The 22,175-nt window shown below is 49.2% G+C and overlaps 9 protein-coding genes across 9 annotated transcripts; 4 read left to right on the forward strand and 5 right to left on the reverse strand.

Moving 5' to 3' along the window:
• Nucleotides 1-819: 819 nt before the first annotated feature.
• F5B22DRAFT_632675 (uncharacterized protein) lies at nucleotides 820-3,322 on the reverse strand (the record flags this gene model as incomplete). Its single annotated transcript, XM_047976722.1, has 3 exons — nucleotides 820-1,530; nucleotides 1,604-2,494; nucleotides 2,597-3,322. 3 exons carry the CDS (start codon nucleotides 3,320-3,322, stop codon nucleotides 820-822), a joined length of 2,328 nt encoding a protein of 775 aa, XP_047836655.1.
• A 376-nt stretch (nucleotides 3,323-3,698) lies between these two features.
• F5B22DRAFT_653326 (uncharacterized protein) lies at nucleotides 3,699-5,626 on the forward strand. The gene is made up of 3 exons (XM_047979706.1): nucleotides 3,699-4,563; nucleotides 4,632-4,826; nucleotides 4,890-5,626. Exons 1-3 carry the CDS (start codon nucleotides 4,075-4,077, stop codon nucleotides 5,601-5,603), a joined length of 1,398 nt encoding a protein of 465 aa, XP_047836656.1. The 5' UTR covers nucleotides 3,699-4,074; the 3' UTR covers nucleotides 5,604-5,626.
• An 816-nt stretch (nucleotides 5,627-6,442) lies between these two features.
• Nucleotides 6,443-9,991, reverse strand: F5B22DRAFT_29413 (uncharacterized protein). Its single transcript, XM_047970451.1, has 3 exons — nucleotides 9,518-9,991; nucleotides 7,426-9,469; nucleotides 6,443-6,934 (listed from the first exon to the last, which is right to left on the reverse strand). Coding segments are annotated over exons 1-3 (2,394 nt in total). The 5' UTR covers nucleotides 9,866-9,991; the 3' UTR covers nucleotides 6,443-6,932.
• Nucleotides 9,992-11,608: 1,617 nt separating this feature from the next.
• F5B22DRAFT_29502 (Alpha/Beta hydrolase protein) lies at nucleotides 11,609-13,215 on the reverse strand. Its single transcript, XM_047970455.1, has 4 exons — nucleotides 13,196-13,215; nucleotides 13,062-13,136; nucleotides 12,603-12,996; nucleotides 11,609-12,550 (listed from the first exon to the last, which is right to left on the reverse strand). The coding sequence occupies exons 3-4, from the start codon at nucleotides 12,708-12,710 to the stop codon at nucleotides 11,744-11,746; spliced, it is 915 nt and encodes a 304-aa protein (XP_047836658.1). The 5' UTR covers nucleotides 12,711-12,996; nucleotides 13,062-13,136; nucleotides 13,196-13,215; the 3' UTR covers nucleotides 11,609-11,743.
• F5B22DRAFT_29501 (acetyltransferase) lies at nucleotides 13,216-14,622 on the reverse strand. The gene is made up of 2 exons (XM_047970454.1): nucleotides 13,760-14,622; nucleotides 13,216-13,706 (listed from the first exon to the last, which is right to left on the reverse strand). The coding sequence occupies exons 1-2, from the start codon at nucleotides 14,344-14,346 to the stop codon at nucleotides 13,598-13,600; spliced, it is 696 nt and encodes a 231-aa protein (XP_047836659.1). The 5' UTR covers nucleotides 14,347-14,622; the 3' UTR covers nucleotides 13,216-13,597.
• Nucleotides 14,623-15,156: 534 nt separating this feature from the next.
• On the forward strand, nucleotides 15,157-16,673 carry F5B22DRAFT_29488 (NAD(P)-binding protein). The gene is made up of 6 exons (XM_047970453.1): nucleotides 15,157-15,414; nucleotides 15,473-15,543; nucleotides 15,603-15,814; nucleotides 15,875-15,956; nucleotides 16,030-16,321; nucleotides 16,397-16,673. Exons 1-6 carry the CDS (start codon nucleotides 15,381-15,383, stop codon nucleotides 16,657-16,659), a joined length of 954 nt encoding a protein of 317 aa, XP_047836660.1. The 5' UTR covers nucleotides 15,157-15,380; the 3' UTR covers nucleotides 16,660-16,673.
• Nucleotides 16,674-17,279: 606 nt separating this feature from the next.
• F5B22DRAFT_641240 (uncharacterized protein) lies at nucleotides 17,280-18,803 on the forward strand (the record flags this gene model as incomplete). Its single annotated transcript, XM_047977963.1, has 5 exons — nucleotides 17,280-17,342; nucleotides 17,465-17,948; nucleotides 18,018-18,034; nucleotides 18,133-18,247; nucleotides 18,406-18,803. The coding sequence occupies 5 exons, from the start codon at nucleotides 17,280-17,282 to the stop codon at nucleotides 18,801-18,803; spliced, it is 1,077 nt and encodes a 358-aa protein (XP_047836661.1).
• On the reverse strand, nucleotides 18,804-19,661 carry F5B22DRAFT_29505 (HotDog domain-containing protein). Its single transcript, XM_047970456.1, has 3 exons — nucleotides 19,388-19,661; nucleotides 19,276-19,326; nucleotides 18,804-19,196 (listed from the first exon to the last, which is right to left on the reverse strand). Exons 1-3 carry the CDS (start codon nucleotides 19,459-19,461, stop codon nucleotides 18,851-18,853), a joined length of 471 nt encoding a protein of 156 aa, XP_047836662.1. The 5' UTR covers nucleotides 19,462-19,661; the 3' UTR covers nucleotides 18,804-18,850.
• A 111-nt stretch (nucleotides 19,662-19,772) lies between these two features.
• F5B22DRAFT_29628 (pseudouridine synthase) lies at nucleotides 19,773-22,073 on the forward strand. Its single transcript, XM_047970465.1, has one exon. The coding sequence runs from the start codon at nucleotides 19,997-19,999 to the stop codon at nucleotides 21,425-21,427; it is 1,431 nt and encodes a 476-aa protein (XP_047836663.1). The 5' UTR covers nucleotides 19,773-19,996; the 3' UTR covers nucleotides 21,428-22,073.
• Nucleotides 22,074-22,175: the final 102 nt, after the last annotated feature.

Raw genomic sequence — 22,175 nt, forward strand, 5'->3', positions numbered from 1 at the left:
TCTCTCCAATGCGCTTAAATTATACAATTTTAATACAATGACGTTATGGGCTTCGCCACTGTACTTCACTATCCTCATATTGAGTTCCCAGTTGTAATTAACTATAAACTGGCACATTGAATCGAACCGTGATCAGGTAAAAAGAGTATTCCTCGTGTACATCGTAGTCAGTACTATATCGCTGTGAAGCGTCGATGTTGAGGCTAGGTATGTTTAGTGAAGCGACTGTCTGGCTAGCAGACGGAACATTGAAAAATGTCGATAACCGGCGGAGACTTGGTGATGCGTTAGTCGACTCCTACGGAGCCTTGTCGGAAGTCCGAATCCCACCACATGCATTTCCAAAGAAGAAACCATCAAGTCACGGCGGCTTGTTAAGCTGGCTTGCGTAGAACAGGCGGCCACAGCCTCAGAAACCAATTGCGCTGACCGGATAGACGTCGTGAACACGCCCGCCTTGCCTAACCGTTCGGCTTCTAATACCAGCCACCGAACACCAGCAACGCTCAAATCGAGCCCTGACGTTTACGTTTTGGAGGGCTCTAACAGCGATGTCGTTTGTATGGGTGATACTACGCTCGGTTTCCTGGGCTCAAGTGCGCCCGTAGTCATAGGCCTATCCAACATCCTGGTTCGGTAGTGCGCTGGCACCCACGATTCTGAGAACCATGACTCTGTTCCGGGCCGCCCAGACCCTGCAATTGTCCCAAGTTTTGAACACGAAGCCTTTCACACACCCTCAGTCACCTTTACGTTTTTTTGTGCCCTAAAACGCGAAAATAATAGAACGGTCGGGAGAGCATACGATGCAGTTATTCCTCATTCGAATGGGTTCCCATCCTTCTGGCCACCGGTTCGCTGACTGTCGCGGTCGTTGTGCCAAAGGCTTCGCTCCAAAAGATCCTCAAGACCAGAAAGATGAACACCCTGGAATGAACTCCACCCAGATGGCCTCGCTGACTGAATACCTAGAGCCGGTCGTGGCCCCATAGAGAAAGGACGCACCAGATCCATGCCCAACGTCACGCGATTAAAGTCGAACGGGTTTTCCACCTTAACACCTGATCCTGGCACTATGTCTACTTGCTTACCCTGAGGCATCCTACCTGGCCACCACCCATGAACTGTAAGCAAAGGACTGAATTCAATCACATATTGGTCACCCTGGACGCCCACGATTCGAGCAGGAAGGTAGAGCTGCGAGTGGTCGGTAACATGGTAATGGAATCGGAAATCCGGATACATGACGGGTGCCTCGACGGAGTCGCCGATATGGAAGCAACGATAAGGTCGAACGTTGTACTTCATGATGTTTCTCCGCCATGGTCGCCACAGCCGCCGCCTACCCTTTCCGAGTTGTGTCAGCTGCTCTTCGGGAAAGAAAAAGCTGCCGCTGTCACTCTCATCCTCTGTACTATCGTCTCGAGCTTCTGTAGTATCGGTCGGGACTGGGTCCCAATCGATATACTCTATCTCATCACCGTCCACTACTGTGACTCTAGAGTCGTACCAAAGTCCGTCGTACTCGATCTAGCCAATTCACAGAATGAGAATGCACTCAATAAAACGTACGGCACGAGGTTTTGGTAGAAATGGTACGTACTTGAACCTTTTCGCCAACTTTTGGTGGGTCAGCGAATACCTTCGACGGCCCCAAGAGCGTACAGTCAAACTCCGGCATAATAGAATTTGAGAAGCTGTCATCACCGCCTAACATATTATCGAAGGAATTTTTGAGCGGCCTCGTGGAAAACACAATAGCAGTCGGACCGACACCCACCGTAATGATATACTGCCCCCCGTAACATGCCTTGAACTCGGTTATGTGAAGGTCGCCGCTCCAGGCATGGCCACCCGATTCCAGAGGATACCGGATAGACAGTGGGGCGCCGATAGAAATGCCTCCGATCGGACGAACTTGCTTCGAGAGACTCTTACGCTCGATTTGACCTGTCTGAAGGTAGCGTACGTAAATATGAACGTCTGGAGTAGTATCATTCAATTGAGCGCAGAGGTCATCGCCGCTTGATTTCATAACCTCTCGTTCGGTAACGATTCCAAGTTCATCGTGCGTTGGAACGGCCACGATTTGAGCAGAGATCCAGCCGACGTGATCAGAAGGGGACTCGATTGTTGCCGGCAAGGCAAGATCCCCAGATGCCCTTTCGCATTCGACAAGTGTCCCGTAGCCTGTGGTTTCAAGGGCCAATCTTCTAAGCGTGTCGGACAATGAAGAGTCGCGAAGAAGAGTGAAATAGTCCCGAGGCTTGACGTAACCCTTGTGCAAGGGGTCGAGAGCAGACCGAAGAGACGGAAGCCAGAGAGGCCGGATAATGGACAGACGACGCGTGCCACTCTGATCGATGAGGTAGCGAGATCCTCGCTGGCGAGCGATGTCGACGTCTCCGGGGTAAAAGTTCCCAGTCGGTATCCTTTTGAGAACAAACGATGTTTCTACCTCATGTACGAAGCGTGCCCAAGAAACGTATAACATCTGTCAAGTAAGGGATATGTTAGTAGCATGCGGTAGATATTAAGAAGAACGAGATAGGGGGTGTCTGGGCTTGTGGTGGTGGGACCCTTTGAGTGACCTTGCCTCGTATCGAAGTGCGGAGGCGTTGAGTGCTTCGTTTTGGAATCGATCCTTCCAAAACGACGCTGCTTCCGGGTTTTGTGATTGATAATATTGAATAGCCGACGTGTCGGGAAATAGAGTAGCCTCTTGGAGTCGTTGCCGAAGGTGTCTGCATTCTTTCATCAGGTTTCCCACCATCTGGTCGATGCTAGCAAAATCCACGCTGATGTTCATGTTTTCGTGTAGAGGTGGATTTTTTACGACAGAGGTGGATTCAACAGTTTCCTTCCCACTCGTCCGTCCCTGTTGCGTTCTGATGTCGCTGACAATCACAGTAGATACTGCGTTGCATACCTGCTGAAGTTGTGCAGCCTTGCGCTGAATTTCAACAAGAATGTCAGGAATCCTGTTCAGAGCCCATATTCGCTTGATAAATCTCCTGGCATGAGTCTCCGCCCTCTTAGTCGCAGCCGCTCCAGCAAGGTCGATATCCAGGGCCTTGGCGCATTTTGCGCACGAAACGGCGATGCTTTGCAGGATATCCAAGATATGAATGAAATCGGAAACCTGGGTCTTAATGATGTCCTCGTTCACGGGATTCTCAAATACCTTCAACAACAGCGTAAGGCTGGTATTTAGTAGTCGAAGGTCCTCAGCAGCTTGGTTGAGCGAGCCGAGTCGGGTCTGAATTTCATATCCCAACTTTATGAGGAAGTTCAGTGCGGAAACGAGATCCGAAGCCGACATGGTTATGGTGTCCCGAAGCTGTTGGGTGAGCTAGTGAATGGTACCGTGGTTTCGGTTGGCGTATCTCAACCCTCTGTATCTCTGCCTCACTATGGAGCATTTAACCCCGTCAGCTTGTGTTCCTATTGCCTGCCGTGGTCTTTCGGCCCGACAAGTTATCCCGGGTATGAGGGGGTGGCGCCTTTCTCGGAAAACTCCGTTAACAGGGGGTTGTTATTGGTACCTACTTTACGATAGAAACATTTATTTATCATAGCCTAAGGCTTTTGACGAACGCGGCGTACCTAGAATTGTAGTTCGAGCGCTCCGACAAAAATATACTTACCGTTCCGCGTTTCGTACGTCGCGTTTGCGTTTCGTACATATCGTCATACCGATTACCGCTTTTTAATAGATTCTTGCTACGCGTTTTATGCTTACAATAGGTGGAGGTGGCGAGGTAGTTGGCGCTGGTACGCAATTAAGAGCTTTGTTATTATGATCACCTCCTTTGCCTCCCTTTAGAAGGATATTTCTGTAGTGCAAAGTACCAAAAACAAAAATTTACCTGCAAAAGCTTGGGGCACTATCAGGTTAACAGGGGGGGTTAATATCAGCTTGTCTGATCACTCCGACAAGCCTCACCCTCCACCCACGAAAAGCCCCACCTCTACGAGCGAAAAGTTGGGAGACAACGCAAAGCCCAGCCTGCGCAAGCGAAAATCCAAAGATTAGAAGCTAGAAACTTCAGTCCCTCCCTCTGATCCGATGCCATGGAAAGCTGGCTGAAAGCAACTGGGGCGGTAGGCTTGGACGACCTGGAGCTTGCCGATTTTCCAATTACCGGGCGCGGTGTTAGAACACTGAAGCGTTTCAAGCAAGGAGAAAGGATTCTAACCATTCCATGTGGCAGTCTCTGGACAGTCGAACGTGCCTATGCCGACTCTCTTCTAGGGCCAGTCCTTCGCTCTGCGCAACCGCCCTTGTCTGTCGAAGATACCTTGGCTACATATATCCTCTTCGTCCGGTCGCGTGAGTCGGGATACGATGGCCTGCGAAGCCATGTGGCAGCGTTACCTGAGAGCTACTCCTCAAGCATCTTTTTTGCGGAGGATGATTTGGAGGTTTGCGCTGGCACTTCACTGTACAACATCACAAAGCAGCTGGAGCAACAGATCGAGGATGATTATAAAGAATTGTACGTGCGAGTGTTTGGACAGCATCGAGATCTTTTTCCACTCGAAAAGTTCACCATCAAAGATGTAGGTGTTGTACGCGCGTGATAGATGTTGGGAATTAACCGCTAACGCCTCTTGTCCCTTCTTGCTAGTATAAGTGGGCTCTCTGCACCGTCTGGAGTCGTGCGATGGACTTCAAACTTCCTGATGGAAATTCGTTTCGACTTTTGGCACCCTTCGCGGATATGTTGAACCACTCGTTCGAGGTTCAGCAGTGTCACGTCCGCGATGCCTCGTCAAAAAACCTCTCTGTCCTTGCTGGGAAGGACTACGAAGTCGGCGATCAAGTATGTTCGTCCCGTTCTCTGCTGGTACCAATTTGAGCGCTTACATGGGGAATATTCCTTCAGATTTTTATTAACTATGGACCGATTCCTAATAACCGCCTCTTACGTCTCTATGGCTTTGTTCTACCCAGTAATCCTAATGAGAGCTATGATCTCGTTCTTGCAACGCATCCTGAAGCGCCATTCTTTAAACAAAAGCATAAGCTCTGGGTATCGGCTGGACTCGACTCAATCTCTACCATATCCCTCACTTTCACCGATCCGCTACCAAGAAATGTCCTTCGATACCTCCGTATTCAGCGAGCAGATGAATCGGAGCTCGCTGCTATAGCACTTCACCAAGTCGATGCTACGGAGAAAGTCAGCGGTTCGAACGAAATGGAAGTCCTACGGTTTTTGGTGGAATCGTTCTGTGGTGTTCTAGATAGTTACGGAACACAAGTAGAAAAGCTAGAAGAACAACTCGCGGAGGGCGTCTATCCTTCTGGGGGAAATGCATGGGCTGCGGCGCACGTTAGTTTAGGCGAACAACGGGTGTTAAGATTAGCGAGAAAGAAAGCGCAGGATTTGCTAGCGGCGGCGGCGGAGAGCGGAAGTGAGAATGGCAGGGGTTCGTTGTCGGTACCGGCGCGATGTGCGAATTGCGGAAAGGATTCCGTGAAGTTGATGTTGTGTGCGAGGTGCAAGGGGGTCATGTATTGCGGGCGGACGTGTCAAGTCGCTCATTTCGGTAAGCACAAGGCAATATGTCGAACTACAGCTTCTGGGAATATCTGAAATGAGATATAGTAGAAATCGAAAGAGAAAGCTGAGCGCAACTTTTTCACAAATAGGGTGAAACTGTGGAGAGGCATGGTCCTCGAGCTTCTCGCAGTAGGGTCCCGGCAGCCCACCCGGGAAACAGGTTGAGCCTTCGAAGCAGATTGAAAGCCGGCATGGTCACAGAGCCTGAGTTGAGTGTGGGAGGAGTCTGATCTACCATTCCCACATCAGAATAGTATGAACATCTCTGGGCCATCCTGCATTTGAACGCCTTGTGGTTAACCTCAACTCCTCCATATGCCGGCAACTTGATGCCACTTACAGCTAAGATTAACCATCTCGCTACCGGAAATGTAACACGCATCGAAAGAAAGTTCCGGATTTATCAGTATATTTATCATTGTATTCGTCGTTAGGTTTATCATTAGATTCGTAACTATTGAAGGTCGACACGGATATTCTACAAACACTAGTTAAGCTTGCGCCGGTAAACTGCGAGGCTCAATAACGCTGGGCTTTTTAAAGCAGGATCAAGAGTGGCCCTTTGGATTAGGCTGTGTAATTAGTTATAGGGAGGTCATAACAAATACTTCATTACGCGAGCTAGGGATTATGAGAAATTGGCTTCAGCCAGTTAGTCAATGCTACAACGCTTTATGTCTCTGACCTACTGCATCTTATTTCTCGCTACCAAGGAAAAAGTATGGGAAAGAACGTATTGCGGAAAATGATGGGTAGAGTGGAAGTGAAGGATTGTAGTCTACGAAAATTTTCTAATTGTTTTGTTTAAGCAGCCGCACAATTGCTTCGTGCCCGTTCTGGCTGGCCCATAATAGCGGTGTCCAACCGGCTTCGTCTTTTGATTTAGGATCAGCGCCTTCGTGAAGCAGTAGTTGTACAGCCGCCTCATACCCCTTTGCAGCAGCCCACGACAGGGGTGTCCAGCCGGCTTTATCTTTTGATTGAATATCAGCCCCTTTATCGAGCAGCAGCTGTATAACTACTTCGCGCCCTTTTGTAGCGGCCCACGATAATGGGGTTTGGCCGTCCCTGTCTTTCGATTCAATATTGGCACCCTCGTTGAGTAGCAGCCGTACAACTGCCTTATGCCCTTTTGTAGCAGCCCACGATAACGGTGTTTGGCCATCCATGTCTTTCGATTCAATATCGGCACCTTTATCTAAAAGCAGCTGTATAGTTGCCTCCTGTTTATTCTGAGCGGCCCATAATAACAATGTCAAGCCATTATGATCTCTCGACTCTATATTAGCGCCCCTGTCGAGTAACAGGCGTACAACTGCTTCGTGCCCTCCCTGGGCGGCCCACCACAAAGGCGTCCGGCCGTCCAAATCCTTCAATTCGAAGTTGGCGCCTTTATCGAGTAATAGCCGCACGACCGCCTCGTACCCTTTCACAGCGGCCCATGACAGCGGCGATTGATCAACGCTATCTTTCAACTTACTCTTATTGATCAATAACCGCATGACCGCCTCGTGCCCATTCTGAGCAGCCCACAACAGCGCTGTTAGGTTATTATAATCCTTCCACTCAATATTAGCGCCCTTATCAAGCAACAGCTGTACAACGGCTTTATACCCGTTAGCGGCAGCGTATATTAGCGGCGTACGGCCGTTATGATCCCTCAACTCGAAGTTAGCACCCTTGTCGAGTAGCAGCCGCACAACCACTTCGCACCCGTTAGCGGCGGCCCAGAATAGCGGCGTCCAGCTAGAATGACTGCTCAACGACTCAAGATCGGCCCCCTTATGAAACAGCAGTAGCACGATCGTCTCATACCCGTTAGCAGCGGCATATGATAGCGGCGTCCGGCCGTCGCAATCCCTGGACTCGAAGTCGGAGTCCTTGTCGAGCAGCAGCCGCACGACCGCCTCGTACCCGCTGGCGGCGGCCCACGATAGCGGCGTCTGGCCACTCTCATCTCGTGTATTCGTATCAATTATACTTCCTCTTAGTAATTTAAGCAGGAGTCCGTGAATCGCCTGCTCCTCTCGCAAGATACACTTAATGTGTTGAAACCAGTAAGACTTTGCATAAGGGAAGAAATTGAATTGATCCGTGGAATGCGCGTTGAAGAGCCTGCTCTCATCCGCAAGGACGCTGCCGATATTGTAGTCAGATTGCTTGCGCGACCTTAAAAGCCATAACGCAACCTTCTGAACATTGCTTGAATTATCTAAGGTTGAATGGACGATCTTCGACGGAGCTGTTCCGGCCATTACCCGTGGGACGACCCTTGTAGATAGTTGAGTGTCAAAGACACCGTAGTTGAGATAGGTGACAATGATGCCTCCCATCGTCCCCATTGCACTATCTAGACTAAATATCCCGCTAGGTCGGCCTCGGAGTCCACCAAGGAGGAATTGCTTAACGCTGTGGTGCACTAGTCGCACTGTCGAATCTTCTTCTTCAACAATGACAAGACTCCCACAACAAGCCAATGCTGAATATACATCATTAAGAATCTGAGCTGGCTTACAATCGGTATCTCCAGGTACAACGCTCAAGGCTTCCCGTAGTTCGTCGGTTGTTAGGGGGCGACGAGCCGCGACGATAAGTTTGAGTGTCTGTTCCTGGTAGGGCTTTCCGAGCGCCTCCGATTTCTGGAGAATGCGAGAAAAGGTATCCGGGAGATCCCTCGGGAGGTCGGCCAGTGCTTGTCGAATTGCCATATCCGTCTTCGCGGCACATAATGACTCGATTTGAAGAGTCACCCAGAGAAACATCCCTTGAGCGCCCCGTAACAAAACTTCCCGAACCTCTAGGATAAGGGTTGGCTCCCCTAGTTTCAACTTCCCAGACACTACGCGCCTCTCCAACTCTGCGGTGATATAATCTTCGATATCCGTATTATTGTCAGGAATTTGGAAGATGATAGGCCCCGCGAACTGCTTTAGGTATAATCTCAAGGTGTTGTCGGCCTCAGATCTGAATGAAAGACAGACTAGTAGGGAAGATCGGTCCTGAAGTCGCCGTAATTGACTAGCTAATATCTCTCGCTGCCGATTGTCGCATTCATCAAGCCCATCAATAATGAAGTAGGCTCTTGACTGAAGGACCTTGAGGAGCAGACCCACTACTCCGTCGATGTCCACGGCCGGAGAAGTGTTGTCGGCGAAGTCGTCAAGCCCGGAAGGAGGAGGAATTGTACATAGTAACTGCCGAGCCAGGCAGCCCATGATTGTACGTGCCTCTAGGCTCTCCGGATTATCGTGTTGGCAAAAAAAGTAAGCGACCGGAAACCCCTCATTTTGAACATGGAGATTTAGATCATCAACCATGTTGGCTAACAACACGGATTTACCCGATCCCAGCTTGCCTGAACAAACAAGTGTGCGAGCATCGGGTTGCACTTTCCAGTGCTGGTATTCCAGGGATTGGTTGAGCAGGGTGGCATATCCAATCTTTCGTGTCTCCTTCCATGCCTTCTCGTAATTAAATGTAGAGCAAGAGTTGAGGATTCGGAGAAACGCGTTGTGCTTCTTACGAAGAGACTCTGACTCTGAGGACTTGAGAAGAGCCTTGGTTCGGAAGCTCTGCTCTACGATGTCCGTCGCCATCAACTTGTCTATTTCTTCTTTAATCGAAGACGCCCATAATTCGCAATCCGACTGATACATCTTCAAGTCCGCCTCGCTTAGGAACGATATAGACATAAACTGTCCAAATGGTGACTTCTGTAGTAGCTTGAATTGAGAATGGAAAAGGCGGACAACCACTATAAAGTATTCACATAGATATGATCGCAGTTCCTTGGATCGGGGATAGAGTAATGCCATCGTTTGATAGCGGGGAGCTGATCGCCCTATGGCCATGAGCAGAGTTGACAGCTTATCAAAGTAGGCAGAGAAACTCGCCACTAACTACGGGCATGTGAGCCGAGATAACAAGTAGCGGGCTAGAATACTGACAAGTAGTGTTATCCGGACCAGCGACCAGACACTGCCAGCGATCAGATTCTGAGTACCACCTATCGCGACATCCCCGCAAGCGGCGAATTGTTGGACGGATTGCAGGATGTTGCTTAAGCGGGGACCGAAACATCGCCCGCCGCGCACCTTTCCGGCAGTGAGGCGGTCAATCTCAGCCGTCAGTCGCATAAAGTGACCAGCATCTAGAGGTGATGCTTGCAACTGGGATCTGTACGAACGGAAAATCGCCTTCTGTTCGTCGGAGAGTGCGGCCTCGAACTCCGAGGCTACTTGGGCCAGCCGAAGTTCAGGCTTCAGCCGTGAAACGCTTGTTAATATAGAAGACATAGCACTATTTTTGGGTCAAGGCCTTTGTCGCGATCCTGGTTTCAAGGCTGCTGTATTGCCGAAATACCTAATGCACTACGCCTAATATCCTGACTCGCTAGTTATAAATAAGTCTAGATTTCGCGGGATGAGGTTCATATGAACGGGCCACCTAGGGAGGCCGTAAATGCAGGCTGGGAAGGCCGTTAGGTGGCTTGCATGTGAAGGTCTCGGCCTTGCGGGGCAAACATGGTATAGAGGACTCTGATTTGGGATGCAAGAACATTCAGTCCTGGAGGCCTCCATACCAATACTTCAACATTTGTATGAAAAATTGGGAAGACTTCCAAGATCGATTTCAGTTTTGTACCTCTTGCAGCACGGGGTAGCAATTCCATTGGCGGCAGCATATTGCGCGGCTTTAACTGCTGATACAGAGCCTTTGTTACACAAGCTGAATATGCAGTTCGCCTTACATTTCGGCCGTACGAAAGGCCATTGCAGGCTGTTCATGATATTCAAAGATATGCAGGCAATATTGGGCAATATTGGAAAGTGAGGCTATACAAATTTCGCTTCTTGAAACAAACCCTTGAGACCTAGGCGGGCTGGGCTGGCAAACCGGGTATATATAGAGTTCAGTCAAGCCACTAAGGCCAAGATGGAATTTGTTGGTCGAGGACTCATGCGGCCCTAGTTGATCATTATGTTGTGAATAGTATCAAGTTCCAAGCCCGGTTATCTACCCTTGTTATAGCTCTTGTCGGTACAGAACTTAACGGCCACTTTGCCGTTGCATTGGGCAACGCCGGTGCGATAGAGTCAATAATCTGCGTCGAGTTCAAATTCGAAGAACAATACTCTAGGCCGCTATATTGAGTAGAAATTCTCTCATTATTCAGGAAGCATTAAAGTATTCATCGAAACGCTATTATTGCGCACATGTGTTTTGTGTCGCAATCTTCCAAACGGTTACTGGTGTCATTGATCCAGATACTGTCTCTCAAATTCTTGCATGGTGACATCCAAGTCCTATATTTCAGGAATCTTTTATTCTAGATATAACTGCTATCGGACTATCAGCTTATTACAAGAAGTTCACGATCTTAGAACTTTTTCTTGCCAATGTGCCATCTCTTGACCTTGCCTATATATACCGATATATAATAATCATAATTCTACGAATGTGAGGTATTTAAAGTTTCGAGGTATGAAAAAGGCCACAGAAGAAAAGCCTAGTAGGGGACTGAGGTTCTGAAATATGTACAGACAAAAGTATGTACGAGATCAATCGTTCGTGGATCATAATGAGGTTGGCCCTAACCTAGCTCTTCGATCCGCCATTGAGTCGAAAGATATCACTCGAATGAATGCCTTGTGCAACTATGTAGGCCCTCCGAATATGGAATAATAAGGCTAGGTTACCGTGATGAGCCCTTCTAAGTAGCAATCGAAATTAGAAACCTAGAAATGTTTGACGCACCAGCAGAAGCTAATAGGGGCATGACAGCGTTGCAAGCCGCTGCACTCGCTTGTAAGCTCATAGCTATTGTGCGATGAGAAGCGAGCCCTAACATCTAGTCTTTGTCCTGTCGATTCGAAGGTATAGCGCAATTGTTGAAGCCCCATGATATGTTCTGGATTTACGGTATTGAATTGGGGGCCACGATGAATTGAATAGACTTGTTTGTACTTATTCTCATTAGGACTTCTGCTGATCACCTCTTTGTCTCCACTTGAGCGCAAACTTGATTGTGATACTTTCCATCATCCCTACCATGGAGCCGTATTGCTCATCAGCTACAGTCAACCTTGTAGCATATCATTAGTATCGTCGTCGAGGGCCTGCCAGCTTGCCAGCTTCAAATAATTAAAAGCTATCGCTAAGTTATTTCTATGTTATAAAGTGGCTTTGGGGCTAGACTGTTGCTCGAGATGGTTCCTTAGGAACTTGACTTGTTGAGTCATGATGGTCCCAAAACTCTTCCCCGTGAAAATATCCATATGGCCCTTGTTAGGTACCAGTAGATGCTCTTTTGGCATACTTAGCTTTTCGAACAACGCCTTTTGCCTTGTCGGCAGCGACATTCTATCCTTCAGTGGCGTGACTATCATCACGGGCGTAGGAGCCACTTGCGGAATTAGGTCGTATGGTCGCCACGTCGATATACGATAGTGGCTCTGGACTGTCATTTCGTTCTTATACGTTGGGAAGAGCGACGCCGATTTCTCCGCAACTTGGTACTCGCTCACAGTGGTTCCTGGGCCCCAGCCATACGAACAATTGCCGTCTTTCTGGATAACTGGGACATACACGGGATCAGCCCCTGTTAATTGCGCCTCGCGATCTTCCATCGCATCACGAAGTAAGACGCGCAGATGTTCGGGAGGATATGAGAGATCTGTTAATGGCGATACCGCAATCACGCATTTTGCCCTCCGGTCCAGTGCTGCTGCATTCAGCGCCACGACACCGTTGAAAGAGAAGCCCCAGTATGCGATCTTATCAGGGTCTACCATTGGGTGCTTCTGCAAGAATGTCAAGGCGTCATGAAGATCTGATACATGCTTCGCGGGATCGATGTCACGCCGTGGGCTACCATCACTCTCCCCTAGAGTTCGCGGATCATATGTCAACACGGTGATGCCGGATCCCTGGAAACTCTCCGCAACCTTCGGCAGCATAATTTCTTTTACGAAGCTGAACTATGGCCATGTCAGTTGAGACGTGAGCACAAGTATATAGGTGAATGCTCACGCCAGGAAGCAGGATGATTCCTGGGCCCCGCTGACTCGCCGGGTAGAGGTTACCCCGTAGAGTCAGGCCATCGAGAGTAGGAAACGAGACCGCGTCGATTCTCGACATAACGACAGCAGGGATATCGGATTCGAGCGGTAATGCGAAGTCTGTGATCTGTAGATGAAAGACGGGCGTAGGCTCACAACTGGATTGCGGCTGACGTTTGCTGACCTACTAGGCCGCAACAAGACTGGGGCCACCATCGGCGATTGCCGTACTAGGTTTCCTAATTGAATTGATGCTGCATGGTGGGTGAGATTACAGCATGTAGCATGATATGTAAGGTTGCAGTATGCAACGTGATGCGTGAGATTGGGGTACGTAATGTGATATATACGATGTGTCGCCTATGCTACCCGAAGGAGCATCAATTATAATGAGCAAAATGTGAGACTCAAGAAAATCCACGATACTCACTAATTAGAATACTATCTGCCTAGAGATTAATAGTGTCACATGGTCTGGCTACTACAGATCATCTTGAATTTAATGCTAAGTGTCGTTGACATGTTAATTGTGATGATGTTGGGAGTGACTAGATTCTGCCATACACTGATCATAGACGCCAAGCCGAACTACTGTATCTTCATGAGGGGAGATAACCCAGGTGAATGTTGTGTACTGGATCATGAAGTATCAGTGTAAGATACGATAGTTGATTGATGATTCTCGTCTACTTATATGACGCAAAGCCAATTGACATGTAAAGAGGTCCTGAAATAATCTATACCCGTATCCAATGTTCTAACCAGGCTATGCGGGGTGGTATTCTATAGATGGCCTGATAAAGTAAGCTTAACCCGTATAATGAACCGCTACCAGTGATGTACCCTGCAAGTGAGATCTCGCATGAGCGTTTCTAGTACAGTTATAACATAGTATGTCCAACTCTCGAAAATGTACATAGAATGCATATCGGCCTCCTTTGAGCTACACCAAGCCCAACGGATACTTTATGAAGCTGACACGTCTAGGCGGAGGAACACCCCGGGCCATATAGATCCGTCCGGCTTTATAGCCTCGAAGTTGTCAACAACATGAAAGCCTTGTGTTTCGTAATATCTAAGTCAATTAGCAGACGAACTGAGAAACTTCCAAGCGTGTCTGTAACTCACTTGACGAGTCTCCGCTCGTTCCCAGCATATGCATCTGCGTATAAGATCTTCTGTCCCTTCTCCCGGCAGAACTGTCGAGCGTACTCTATCAATACAGCCCCGACCCCTTTGCGCCACGCGCCTGTTCGAAAGTCTGTGATGAGGCCCTCAAGGTATATGTAATCCCGAGTTCCGTCGAGTTCCTTCTTGATCGGGTCCTGGTTGAACAGAGTAGCCATGTAGTGCGGATATAGCCCCTGCGACAGCATCATAGTTCCAACAGACAGTAAGTTTTTCCCATCAGCGTCTTTCCGGAGCTTCAAGGAAGAGGGCAGCTCGTCGACGGCTGAGGAAGGGATCTCGGCTTCGACGATGAAAATCTGGACTGGAGGGCCTTCTCCTGTCAATTGGTAGTGTTCCGCTTGCCTAAAGACTTTGATCTTCTCTTCTTGGTCTGTTCGTCCTGCAAATGGCGTAGACCCCCATTGCTTTCCGCTCCCGATACTCGCTAAGTGAGGAAGTGAGGCATCGTAGGCGTCTATCACGAACTGGCCATCGCCGAGGCTCTCACTGAGACCCCTCACGTGAAAGGTTGGTGTGGTGGGCATTGGTGATTTAGTTCAACTAGCGCAGAATTCTGCCTTTGATCTCTGGAAACTGCTGGGAAAGTCACAGTCGTATGGTTAAATTGATGGCCACGGCTGATGAATCTCTTATACGTCTTCTTATCTTCCTGTGTAGTTCTTACAGTTTCGACATCATGCTATGCCACGCGTTCTGCGCAGGCAGCAACATCTTGACTCGTTAACTGCCCATCATCGTGGGGTTCGGATTATTACCTAATTCGGCTTACTGTGTAGACTCACACCACTACAAGGTATGGGCTAATAGCCTAGGTACGACTGACAGGGTAGTTGTCGGTTTCGTGAGATGATGGGATCGATTGCGCCTTGTTGCGTACACCGAAATCACCATGAAACAACTTCCAACTTCCAACTAGTCAACCGTAGTTCCCACATCAATTGACCAGGATGTCTCAATGTAGGACTTACAAGTATCTCGATCAGACGACAGTAAACAATAGTCGACATACTGATAATGTTGTCCTGTCACACTGAGGCGGAAACATACACGGTTATGATAGTCATTAGACTGCGCACAGTCTAACGGCGTCGTTTTGACAGAGTGCGACATGTTCTAGACACGTCACCGGACCTTTGGAATCATTGCGAATACAGCCCCTCGGTCATCAATTGAATTGGCCGAAGGGTGTCCAAGATTGTGGCATTGGTTATCCTGAGGCTCGTCGCGTGGAGTGGAAGTACCACGAACACATACAAAATGTAACACTGCCGCTTCGATTGCTGGGGTGGCATTGATCTCCTCGATACACCGCGGCGGCGGAACTTCGACGCAGAGACTGTGGCAGAAGGGGTTGACAGTGTCAGGTTTGCTCCGGGCGGCGGTCGAATGTAACGGTTCCCCGAAGAGCCAAGCGGCAATAGAGATGCATATATAAGACGCCTCCAAGGAAACGATTTGACATATTCGCAACGCATCGTTCTCGTCAAGTCGACAACTCCTTCCAAAACTCTCATTCGAAATTACTCAAGCTTAAGTTGATGAATTTGGCACCATCGCAATGGTCAAGGTTGCAGTAGCCGGTGGTTCTGGGCGTAAGTTCGGCTCTCATCAACTATCACGAGAACGCTATAGAAACTGAAAATTCTGCAGAGGTTGCTCGAGAAGTAGTCGATGCACTCGTGGCGACAGGAAAACACGAGATAACCATATTTAGCCGGGGTGTATGTGCAGCCAGAGTGGTCAGTCTCGGGAGAATCTGATGTTGACTGTGCAATTATAGCCAGCGCCAACTGCCGCCTCCGTAAGCGGAGTGCAATGGCAAGCCGTTGACTACAGCGACAAGGGGGCTTTGGTTGAGGCGCTCCGAGGAACACACACGGTCTTGTCGTTCATCCAACTGCTTTCCGATCCTAACCAGACTGCACAAAAGAACCTGATCGATGCCGCAATTAGTGCTGGTGTGAAACGCTTTGCACCTAGTGAGTATGGAAGGTACTGTCCCTGGCTTCTCTCTTGTTGGTATCTGAGGGCTTTCGCTGATCTTGTCTATAGCCGAGGCCTCGATAACATGGCTTGGTGGGAGGGAAAGCAAAAAGTTAGAGAATACCTAGAAGAAGTGAACCGGAATCAGACTGTAAGACCTCTTCTCAGACGCAACGCGTATGATTCATATGGCGACGGCTAAGCTCCTTTCCTGGGTCGACTAGGCTATTGAGTACACTCTGTTTCAACCTGGTCTTTTCCTGGATTACCTAGCATTTCCATATAAGACGGCGAAATACCTGGACCCACTGCAATGTGTTTTTGACTTCAAGAATAGGCGCGCGATCACCGTAGATGGACACGAGGACGCCATCATGACGCTGACGACAGCGGCTGATATGGCAGCTATTATCGCCAAGGCTGTCGGTTGCGACGGCAAATGGCCTACTAATGGGGGCATCTGTGGCAACAGAGTCTCAGTTGCGCAAATCTTGGAGATTGGACACAGAGTACGAGGTATGAACGGCTAGCTGCACACAACGTCATGGAGAAGAGTCTTTGGGCTAAGCAAATTACTTACCCGATCTGTAGGACGCCCTTTCGTTGTTGAAAAGGTGAAATCTGAGGACCTCGAAGTCGGAGAGCTGAAGACATCGTGGTGCCTAGAAGCGGTTCACCAAGCTGTGCCCGACGATCAAGCGCAAGCTCTTCTTAAGGCAGTATGCATTGGGACTCTCCTCAGCAGTTCCAAAGGGGCGTGGGAGTCATCGGATGAGATCAACAAGCTATGCCCCGAGTACGAGTTCACATCGGCTGAAAGCTTCCTCTCGAGAGTTTGGGATGATAAGCCATGAAAGCTTTGATTTTACCATCGATGCATGGTTACTCTCGTGTAATCGCGGTTATGCTATAGATTACATCATCTCTACCTACGTGACCCGCGTTACGCGCATTGACTTCTGCAGCCTTACGTGCATAAATTTGATGCAACGTCATCAATGCAGATTGAACGATTTGGCAGACTTGCCGGCTTCTTTCCATGTGTTTTCGTAGGTGGACATCCCGAGGGTACGGGCTTTTGACCCCGCGCGAACCGCTAGTTTCTACCAAAGACTGCGCATACATATTGGTCAAGTCGTGTGTTGAGTAATCCGTGCGGTCAATGCCGTGCCAATAGCCTACCAGGGCCGTTGAAGGTGCCCGATTTAGTGACTCCGCGATACTCCGCTTCGGATGAGCAGCCCAGTTTAGCCCTTGTCCCGCCCAGATAACTGAAAAGCGCAACGCAACCCGGTATTACCATGATTCATGGTGTGCGGGCTGGACAATAAGACCACTCATCAACTCAAAATCCACATTTTGCCGTCACCATCTTTTTGCATTCTTGAACTCCCAAGTCTAGTGAGAGTCTGAACTGAGCTCATCATTTGTACAATCGGCGACCAGCAGTACTGTCTCCACCACCAAGACTAATATGGCACCGCCTTTGGGTATCGCTCTAATAGGCGGAGGCATTTTTATGAATGAGCAGCATTTGGTGAGACTAATCCTGCCGCTTCCTGCCTTTCCAACCTCGAGTCGCGATGTCTCATATTTGGTCGTTGTTTTTGATACTTTCGAGTGCCTGTAAAGACTCAGGGCTGATTGGTGCCAATTTAGCCCGCCGCGCTTGCGTGTTCACTCATATCTGTGAAGGCTGTTTGGTCTCGTTCGTTGAAATCAGCTGAAGGAACCGCTAAGAGCCTCGCCGATGCTGGTGCCTCCGTCGAGGTCTATTCCTCCGAGTCTGGTTCGGGTAAATCGTACGATGACCTTTTAAAGCGCGAAGACATTGTCGGAGTAATTGTGGCGCTCCCCATCATGGACCAACCGAGTTTCATTGAGAAAGCCCTCGCTGCTGGTAAACATGTCTTGGCTGAAAAGCCTATTGCTAAGGATCTTGACACGGCTATTAAGCTCGTGGAGTACTATAAAAAGGTTTCGAAGGAGACTAAAGCTACCCTAGCTATTGCCGAGAACTTTCGCTTTATGAAGGGCTGGGCCTACGCCGCAGAAGAAATCAAGAAGCTAGGTCGTATGACGGGCTTTTTTGTCAGACTGAACATGATGATGCAGGCGGATAACAAATACTACAAGACTCCAGGTACGTATCAACTTTCCGTGCCAGTTCTGAGACCTGGACTTGGCAGAAAGAACTGTTGTTGTCTTCCAGAGCTAACTATTGCTACAGTATGTGAATTTCTGATCCACAAACATGACCACAGTTATCTGTGTAATTCTAGAAAGTATGTAATAAGGAATTAGACTAACATATTCTGATGTGACAGTGGCGCACCGTTCCCGAATACCAGGGTGGTTTCCTTCTTGATGGAGGCGTCCACTACACCGCTGGGCTCAGAAAACTGCTAGGCGAAGAAAACGCTGTAGCTAGCGTGATAGCACGTAAGTGACCCCGAATGTCCTTGGTTCGTTCCAATGATCGCCATTATCAGAGCATGAAGGCTCTACCCAAGGCACTATTGTGCCTTAGCAGCTGTTCACACTTCCAAAACTCATGAAACAAGCTTATAATGGCGATCAGCTGACGCATGATATTCTAGTGACATCGCTGATTTCAGAACACCTGCCGCCTAAGGACACCATCAACGCTATACTGCAAACCAAAACTGGAGTGTTGGGCTCGTTTATCCAAAGCGTAGGGACAACAATGCAAGCTAATGAGTTCCACATTGCTTGCGAGAATGGCTATGTTAAGGCTAGTCCTGACAAGGTTATCACGGTTCGCGGTCTTGGGACAGATGCTAAGGAGGAGGAGAAGACTTTTGAGAGGAGTTCTGGAGTCAAGGAAGAGGTCAATGCTTGGGCAGAGGCGCTTGTTTCTGGAGTGTCTAATCCAGAGCAGACGCCTGAGCTTGCCATTGGAGATCTGGAACTTGTGGAAAAGATGTTGACAAGCGGAGACCAAGACGGGGCAAGGCAAATGCTAGAGCACCAGTAGATAGACTAAGATGTCCCTCGAAGGAGCTAGCCACTCGGGAGCGGCAGCTACAATTTGCTCCGAGACTCAGCTACGAGTAGTTTCTTCAGACCGTTCCGAAGCTGGTCATTCATCCCATTGGCATTTGGGCGCTGAGTGGCACGGTCGACGAACACGTGAACAAATTCGCCCACAGCCTTGACTTGCTCCACATGCTTCTCGAACAGTGCCACTTCGTAGACGACACTAGATTTGCTAAGCTTGTTGACTCGTAAGCACAATTCAGCCACCCTGGGGTAGCTCATGGCGGAGAAGTAGTCGCAATGAGTGTGCGCCATGAGCGGGTGCTGGGCCGAGGTGGGTGGGTGCAGTCCACAATGATCCATCAGGTACGAGTTAATCACAGAGTCGAAGCTACACGACGGAGGAGCCATAGAGGGTCAGGAAAGCGTCTCGAGCGTCTCTGCCGGCGGCGATGAAGGCTTCTACTGACAGATAATTATAGACGCCGTTGTTCATGTGGTCATACATGTCATTATCGCTCCTATGAGCCGGTTAGTGAGCTAGCCTAGTCGCTGCAGTCTCATCAAGTCGGTCTCACATACCATCGCGTTCTGTATTCCAGCATAAAAGTGTAGTCTTGCCGCGTTCTATTTTTCAAATGCTTTGATGACGCCATGTTGGCATATGAGAGGAATATGCTTTGCTGATACTGGGTAAACCGGAGGAGAATCTACGTGTATGTATCACAATGAATGAGATTCGATAGCGGTAGGGGATGAAGCCAGCGATTTAGAAGACCTGTGCCGAGGCCCAGGCTGTTGATACGTGCCTTGACAGGTGGCTTGACAGGCCCCTAGTTAGGTACTTGGGTAGGGCCTGTAGGCATTGCCGGGGCTGCCCTGGGCAAGGGAGTGGTGCCGGGCCGGTCAGCGCTGGGCGGGGGGCTGGTCGGGGGTGCCAGGGGATGCCTGGAACTGTAAACAAGGGCTCAGATTTTGCCGCCTTCAGCCGCCAATTTTTCTATCGCCGGCCCCTCCAACTGCATGCGCGCATTCGTTCAATGCCGCATTATGCGACCATGTCGGCAACGGCAAATGCGCCATGAAGGATTGCTACATATTTTACTACACGTATACGACGCCTAGGCAATCCAAGCCTTGAGCGTTCGAATTGGACTTTCGCCTCGAGCGGGCCCATGCCCACGGTCCATCATGACTCACATAAACGTCGATTCGCCCTCGCTGCCATCGTCGCCGTCCGTGCAAACCCCGACGATGGCTGAGCAATCCGACAGCGAACGTCCGAAGTCGACAGAACAATCGCCGCCGCAACAGCCTGACCCGGCTTGGCCAGTGCCTTACTACCTCGAGAATGGCCTGCGCCGCGTTGCGCCCTACAACTATACCTACAATACCTGGTGTAAAGAGCGATGGAGGGGAAGGGAATTGCTGGATGTCTTCGAGAGCGAGTTCAGGGACCGTCCGCTCTCCTACTATAAGCACGCTATCGAGACAGGCCAGGTACGTGTGAATGGAAAGATCGTGCCTCCTACCCATGTTCTTAAAAATGGCGACATGGTGTCGCACACCATCCATCGCCATGAACCACCTATATCAGCGCAACCTATCGGTGTCCTTCACGAGGATGATGATATGATTGTGATCAACAAGCCGTCAGGCATACCCGTCCACCCTGCCGGTCGCTACAATTTCAACTCAATCATAGAGATCATGAAGGCTGAACGCGGCCCTGAGTGGATCGCCTATCCTTGTAACAGACTAGACAGGCTGACTAGTGGCATCATGTTCGTTGCCAAACACCCCAAGTCGGCAGAACGGCTTGGGGAGCAGATCAAGCAACGATCTGTGCGCAAGGAATACATCGCCAGAGTCATAGGCGACTTCCCTGACGGAGAAGTCGTCTGTAACCAACCTATTCTTTCCATTTCACCCAAACTTGGTCTGAACAGGATAAGAGCAGACGGAAAATCTGCTCGAACGGTTTTCAAGAAGTTGGCTTATTATCCGCCACGTGAACCGCGAGTGCGGCCGTTTCCCAATGACGAGTCTCATCCAACTCTAGAGTGTTCTGATGAGAAGTCAAGGCCATGGTTACGCAAGGAAGGATACTCCATTGTTCGTTGCCTCCCAGTAACGGGCAGGACTCATCAACTTCGAGTTCATTTGCAACATTTGGGTCATCCTATTCAGAATGATCCAATCTACGCGAATCAAAAAGTCTGGGGCGTCAACCTGGGATTTAATGACCCTGACGCAGTCGAAAATACCGATGAAGACATAGTATCTAGACTGAACAGGATGGGGAAAGATGACGTAGCTGATGCTGTGGCATATCACGATGAAATGGTAGATCAGTATTACAAGCAAAAGGCGGAGAAAATGTCTGGAAAGCTTTGCGAGATCTGTGATACTCCTCTATATACAGACCCCGGAGCACAAGAGCTATCTCTATGGTTGCATAGTTTGCGCTACGAGGATGCGGGAGGTAGCTGGAGTTACGTCAGCCCTCTTCCCGACTGGGCCCTACCCCCCTCTGGCTATGTTGGTCCGACCGAAGTTGGCAATTTAGACGAGCTAGTTGAAGCAGTGAAAGACGAGAATCCCGAGCTCGCCACGTCGTAACTAGTCGCCGCCCAAAATTTAAATAATATCCAAATTGGTGGCCTCATCTGCTTCGTCTCTTGATTGGTCGAGCCCTTGAATTGACTTAAACCCAAATGATTGGATTCAGTTAAGGTTATTTCCAAGTTGCAGCCTCGTCTCATGGACCAAATTGCCCGGTTCCCGGAGACTGCAGCGGCTCTAGCCACAACAATAAGTGCGATTTACCCAATCAACTACCAGTTCAGTAATTCCGAAACTCCGAAGGCTTCTTTTTTCTTCTAGCCCTAAAAGCTTTGACCAGACATAATAGAGTTCATTGGCCGAAGCACTAAGTTTTGGAGAACACGTCGTTACGAATTTGACCCCCTATGCGAATATCGAGGTAGCACACACAGTTATTCTAGAAGGTTGCCAGTGGCAATGGTAACCTTGCATATAGCATGCTAGGGAGGCTCAAACTCTACTGCCGAGGCACAGCGCGGAAGCTGCGTCATATAGCTGGTGAGTGTGCTCCGTGATGGGCAGATTATCTCAATGTAAGTCAAAATCCAGCAGTCAACCGTTCATTCGCTGACTGCTCTATCGGCTCGTCAACAATGCTCAATAAATCAAGAAGCCTTATCATCATGATTCCTCGTTCATGGCTATTTTGAAATTTCTTATTTGCCTCCATTGCAAAATCGCCTCCCAATGTGCCAATGTGGTGTCTTCATCGTATTTCCACAGTGCAGGGCAACAATAGTATCTGATGTATGGGGGACTACCC

The sequence above is a fragment of the Xylaria bambusicola genome (assembly GCF_022495145.1).
Source record: "Xylaria bambusicola strain CBS 139988 unplaced genomic scaffold F5B22scaffold_1, whole genome shotgun sequence".
Lineage (NCBI taxonomy): Eukaryota > Fungi > Ascomycota > Sordariomycetes > Xylariales > Xylariaceae > Xylaria > Xylaria bambusicola.

Coding starts and splice junctions, on each gene's coding strand:
- F5B22DRAFT_653326 (XM_047979706.1), top strand. CDS start 4,075: ATGGAAAGCTGGCTGAAAGCAACTGGGGCGGTAGGCTTGGACGACCTG. Junction 4,564..4,631: donor AAAAGTTCACCATCAAAGAT/GTAGGTGTTGTA, acceptor CCTTCTTGCTAG/TATAAGTGGGCTCTCTGCAC. Junction 4,827..4,889: donor ACTACGAAGTCGGCGATCAA/GTATGTTCGTCC, acceptor ATATTCCTTCAG/ATTTTTATTAACTATGGACC.
- F5B22DRAFT_29413 (XM_047970451.1), bottom strand. CDS start 9,865: ATGTCTTCTATATTAACAAGCGTTTCACGGCTGAAGCCTGAACTTCGG. Junction 9,470..9,517: donor TGGTCCGGATAACACTACTT/GTCAGTATTCTA, acceptor ACATGCCCGTAG/TTAGTGGCGAGTTTCTCTGC.
- F5B22DRAFT_29502 (XM_047970455.1), bottom strand. CDS start 12,710: ATGTCGAGAATCGACGCGGTCTCGTTTCCTACTCTCGATGGCCTGACT. Junction 12,551..12,602: donor GAATCATCCTGCTTCCTGGC/GTGAGCATTCAC, acceptor ACATGGCCATAG/TTCAGCTTCGTAAAAGAAAT.
- F5B22DRAFT_29501 (XM_047970454.1), bottom strand. CDS start 14,346: ATGCCCACCACACCAACCTTTCACGTGAGGGGTCTCAGTGAGAGCCTC. Junction 13,707..13,759: donor AACGAGCGGAGACTCGTCAA/GTGAGTTACAGA, acceptor TAATTGACTTAG/ATATTACGAAACACAAGGCT.
- F5B22DRAFT_29488 (XM_047970453.1), top strand. CDS start 15,381: ATGGTCAAGGTTGCAGTAGCCGGTGGTTCTGGGC. Junction 15,415..15,472: donor AGTAGCCGGTGGTTCTGGGC/GTAAGTTCGGCT, acceptor AAAATTCTGCAG/AGGTTGCTCGAGAAGTAGTC. Junction 15,815..15,874: donor GCACCTAGTGAGTATGGAAG/GTACTGTCCCTG, acceptor TCTTGTCTATAG/CCGAGGCCTCGATAACATGG.
- F5B22DRAFT_29505 (XM_047970456.1), bottom strand. CDS start 19,461: ATGGCGTCATCAAAGCATTTGAAAAATAGAACGCGGCAAGACTACACT. Junction 19,327..19,387: donor CTGGAATACAGAACGCGATG/GTATGTGAGACC, acceptor ACCGGCTCATAG/GAGCGATAATGACATGTATG. Junction 19,197..19,275: donor AACGGCGTCTATAATTATCT/GTCAGTAGAAGC, acceptor TCCGTCGTGTAG/CTTCGACTCTGTGATTAACT.
- F5B22DRAFT_29628 (XM_047970465.1), top strand. CDS start 19,997: ATGACTCACATAAACGTCGATTCGCCCTCGCTGCCATCGTCGCCGTCC.